This window comes from Priapulus caudatus, unplaced genomic scaffold (assembly GCF_000485595.1).
Source record: "Priapulus caudatus unplaced genomic scaffold, Priapulus_caudatus-5.0.1 Scaffold173, whole genome shotgun sequence".
NCBI lineage: Eukaryota > Metazoa > Priapulida > Priapulimorpha > Priapulimorphida > Priapulidae > Priapulus > Priapulus caudatus.
Genome location: NW_014577234.1, coordinates 57,820 through 62,797, shown reverse-complemented (window position 1 = coordinate 62,797; position 4,978 = coordinate 57,820). Strand labels below are relative to the sequence as shown.

The 4,978-nt window shown below is 47.0% G+C and overlaps 1 protein-coding gene across 2 annotated transcripts in view; it reads right to left on the bottom strand.

The window, feature by feature from the left end:
- The window catches only part of LOC106806671 (epithelial membrane protein 2-like), a 51,322-nt gene that overhangs the window by 4,576 nt on the left and 41,768 nt on the right, over positions 1-4,978 (bottom strand). For both annotated transcript variants that reach the window (XM_014808683.1, XM_014808684.1), the window contains exon 3: positions 132-269. In XM_014808683.1, the coding sequence (XP_014664169.1) occupies positions 132-269 (138 nt within the window). The remainder of the gene's footprint in view (positions 1-131; positions 270-4,978) is intronic.

Below are 4,978 nucleotides of genomic sequence, written 5' to 3'. Positions count from 1 at the left end.
AGTGTGTGTGTGTGTGTGTGTGTGTGTGTGTGTGTGTGTGTGTGTGTGTGTGTGTGTGTGTGTGTGTGTGTGTGTGTGTGTGTGTGTGTGTGTGTGTGTGTGTGTGTAAGAGACTGGATGAGAGGACGTACCAGCGAGCAGGTACACGCATCCGGCGAGCCGCTTGTACATGTATCGCGACTCCTGGAAGCTGTAGACGGCGAACACGATCGCCAGCGCCATGATGACGATCCCGATGATCGCTAACGCTGCCTCCGTGCGCGCAAAGTCTGGAAAATACACGACCCGTATATACATTGATACTAATATGTATATATATATATATAGATATATAGATATATAGATATATATTTTATGCGTATATAAAAAGTTTAGTTTTACAAATAAAATGCAAAAAGTCAAACGTTAAATTACACAAAAAATATAGAAATGGCAACAACTGGAGACATAATTATGAGTGCATAATTATGTCTCCAGTTGTTGTTATTGCAATATTTTCTATATATATATATATAAATAAATAAATAAATATATATATATATATATTGATAATGCATTGACGTATTATATACTCGATATAATGCAAAAGTATTATACCTTATCGGGAGGTAGGGAGATTATACCACCTGCGCATTATCTAGTAGATATTACGTCAGATGCCGTAGATGGGCTTGTACATATAATTAGGAGTGAGATGACACCCCTGAATTATATCAAAAGTAATAGAATTTTCTATTATGGTACGCTTGATTATATATCTAGTATAGATAACACACCTGTGGATTTGTAACTCTATTCAGGAGTAATTAACACAGTGCAACAAACACAATCCCGATAATGTTCAGCCCCGATCTAATAGACCTGTGGGGAATGCTACCGTATTATCTTGCTCCTGACATTACATTATTTATTCTTTAGATGAAAGAGTTTGCCGACACGAAGAGCTGATCTATGACACTATTCGATGTTAAGCAGTTGCCCTACTACTACTACACGGGTTTTTGCTACTGCAACAGTTGCAGTTACAACGTTCTGTTATAGATGCCATGATAACCATCTATGTGAAACACTAGCTCACATCGCTAGCTATATATATGTGAATCAGCCACGGCGGCTGCGTCTTTGAGTCATCCTAACCTCTACGCTTCTCCCTCCGTAATAGTAACGAATGAAAAATGAAAACTATAACTGCAATAAAACATTGTTGACTTTAGATAGCAGCAATAGTTTTACGGTCTTCCGGAGAGAGAATATATGTTTGGCTATTTATAGCGCCCCCCGGCGGCGTAAGTTTAACGACTGTATAACTTCTCTAACTGTCTCCTCGACACGCCGTGTTAAGAAAGTCGGTTATACTTGTGGCTAGCCCCCCTTCCCCCTTCTCCTTCTCAGCGCGCAGGCTCGTGAACGGATGTCAATAACGGGCTGCCTGCTGTGCAGCCACGAGTCAAAATTAGCAAGCGAGGGATAGAGTTAGAGAAAAAAGAGAGCGAGAGATGAGGGGAAGAGAGAGAGCGAGAGCGAGGGTGGGAGTTATAGAAAGAAAGAGAAAGATAGAAAGAGAGGGGGAGTAAACGAAAGAGAAGAAGAGAGACTGAGAGAGGGAGTGTGCGCGGGAGAGAGAGAGAGCGCGCGCGCGAGAGAGAGAGAGAGCGCGCGAGAGAGAGAGAGAGAAGAAAAAAAGCGAGAGAGAGAAAGAGCGAGCCAGAAAGAGATAGGGGGAGAGAGAGAGGAGAGAGAGAGAGAAGAGAGAGAGAGAGAGAGATAGGGAGAGAGAGAGAGAAGCGTCTACATATATCGAGGGGAATATCCTTCGTGTTTTTCGGCGACTGCCTGCCGGTATCAATTCCCCCCGAATCTAAGGAGGCGCTTGTTCCGCACTGCCGAGAAAAAACAGCTGTCTGGCACTGTGCGCGGCGACCGAGCGAACCGGACCGACCGAGCAAACCGAGAGAGTGTACTCGGCGCCGATGCAAGAGCGCGCAGCATCCATCGAGCGGAACTTTGGTATATATACCGGCTGTCTGTCAAGCTAGAGGATGTCTCTCAGCTTGCTCAGAGATTCGTACAAGAAAGAGTAGGGGGTAGGGGCCTGTCTCGATAGCTCGCAAGTAGAGGAATAGTCTCTCAGCTTCTCCGAGAATTCGTACAAGAAAGAGTAGGAGGTAGGGACTGTCTCGATAGGCTCGCAAGGAGAGTCTTGTAAAGGAATAGTCTGCTTGCGGTGCCGTCCCACATGCCGCGGTCTGTGTGTGTGAGATGGGGGGGTTGAGAAAGAGGTGTGGCGAGAAGGAGGGATTGAAGGAAGGAGGAGGGGGTTTTGAGGAGCGAGGAGGGGTTGAGGAGAAGGAGGGGTTGAGGAGGAGGTGTTGAAAAATGAAGATTGTGTGAGAAGGAAGGGGGTTTGAGGAGGAGGAGGGTTGAGGAGAAGGCAGGGGTTGCAGGAGGAGGTGTCTGAAAAGGAAGAGGAGGGGGTTGAGGAGGGAGGAGGAGGGGTTGAGGAGGAGGAGGGGTTGAGGAGGAGGTGTTGAGAAGGAGATGTGTGAGAAGGAGGGGTTGAGGAGGAGGAGGGGTTGAGGAGGAGGAGGGGTTGAAGAAGGAGAAACTGTGTGAGAAGAGGGGTTGAGGACGAAGGAAGGTGTTGAGGAAGGAAGGTGTTGAGAAGAGAGGTGTTGATGAAGGAGGGGTTGAAGGAGGCGCGCGACCTTGGTGCTTCTTTCGTTTTGCTGTAATTTTCTCCGGGTCGTAAAAATCGGCGCACACACGCGCGCGCGCGGACACACGCACATACAAACGCGCGCGCGTAAACACACACGACGCGCACGCACAACATACACACGGCAGAGCACACACACACACACACACCCACACACACACACACAAGGTACACACCACACACACACACACACACGAACGCGCGCGTGGCGTCTGTGGCAACGTGTGTATGTGATGTGTATGTGTGTGCTAGGTGTATGTGTGTGTGTGTGTATTTGTGTGAGTGTGTGAGTGTGTGATGTGTGTGAGTGTGTGAGTGTGTGAGTGTGTGATGTATGTGTGTGAGTGTGTGAGTGTGTAATGTGTGTGAGTGTGTGAGTGTGTGATGTATGTGTGTGAGTGTGTGAGTGTGTGATGTGTGTGAGTGTGTGAGTGTGTGATGTATGTGTGTGAGTGTGTGAGTGTGTAATGTGTGTGAGTGTGTAATGTGTGTGAGTGTGTGAGTGTGTGATGTATGTGTGTGAGTGCGTGAGTGTGTAATGTGTGTGAGTGTGTGAGTGAGTGTGTGAGTGTGTATGTGTGTGAGATTGTGGGCGCATGCATGGGGATACTCAGTCTCACTAGCCTGTGTGACCCAACTCTAAGTATAGAAAAGATATAGCTGCGTTCAGTAACAGAATCCACCTATCAAAGCCATACGGTCGTAACCGAAAACGATGTAGAAAGAGTTCGCCCAAACTCAAACGTCAAGTGAGCTTATAAGCAAGGTTAATAGCGTTGGAACAACATCCCGACTTGACTATATCCACAGTTGATTAGATCTATTTCCGTCTATACGCAGGCACACATATTCCGCTCCGCAAACAGAATACATGACCAATATTTACTAATATCTTCGCCGCGTGTTGTACGACGATACAGTCCAATACCCCAACCCACATGGCGCTGCGCTCGTGTGGGCCCCCTGCCCTTAAATTGACTACGTCACGAACTTTCTCTGGTAAAATTTGTACGATTTTGGTTGCCATTTTTTTACATTAAACGTAAGAACAAACGGGATTAAACGTATCGTCAAATTCTTACCTGATAAGATTGTTTCTCAACTAGTTAAAAATCCAAAAAACCTGGACGATTTGATATTATGTTCCTGACATTGCTTGCTATGGGCTATGTATGAGTCACGAGTGTATGTTCACATCGAACAATATAGTAAAACAGGAAGTATAATGCAGCAATTAACCATAAAAAGTGAACAGAATTACTTACATTTTGTGAAAAAGTGGAAATGTTTTTTTTATTTTTACTATTTTCGGTGACGTAACCACTTTAACGCCAAATAGTCCCTCTGCCGAAATCCCCTTGTTGCAGTTAGCACGTCCCGTCCCTCCGCGCCTCTAGACCATATACAGCTTACACGGGACCAGATGTAGCGAAGCCATTTTTGATCCTCGCAGTAAGTAAGTCGCAATTTTCCCCACACCGACCACTTCAGCTGCGTCGTCGTTGTTTGCTGTTACACTAGTCGGTGCTCTTTAAGCCTGCCCAGCCGCTTTGAGATCACATCGCCACGAGTTGTGTATATATATACGTAGACGTATAGAGCGGAACGATATATATATGCGCGGGGGTACTGTTTTAGTTTATTTCTCCAAGAGCCATGTGGCGGCCAGCGCCTAATATATATATATATAGTCTACATACAATATCAACACGTCATTACGGCACTTCGTTCGCGCTTGGCCTTCGAGACAAGTATGAAGCGGGCACTTTGGAAGCAGGCCGGCACTTCGCATATAGAAGGATACGTGATGTGCACGCTATATTCGGTACACTGAGCTCCCCTCTCCCGCTCGCACTCGCTCTCCTGCTCTCTCTCTCTCTCTCTCTCTCTCTCTCTCTCTCTCTCTTCCTTTCGCCCCACTTTTTACTCTGTCTGCCGCTCTTTCTTCTAATATCACCCCCTTCTTTCCTTCTCTCCCCCTTCTCCCACTCCCCCTTCTCTCTGGAAAAACATCAGCGGCTGTAGGTGATCATATAACCGCGTAGAGGGCGCGAACTGGTAGACGGCAGATGGTGGCGGTGGATATGTAACTAGGAGAGACCGCGCGCGCGCCACAGCCAGACGTGTATGTAGCGACGCTGCCGCGCGCCTTGTTGCGTGTAGCGGAAGGCTGAACGAGAGTCAGTAAGCCTTGCGTGGGGACAGATGGAGAGAGAGAGAGAGGGAGAGAGAGAGAGCGAGAGAGAGGGAGAGAGAGAGAGC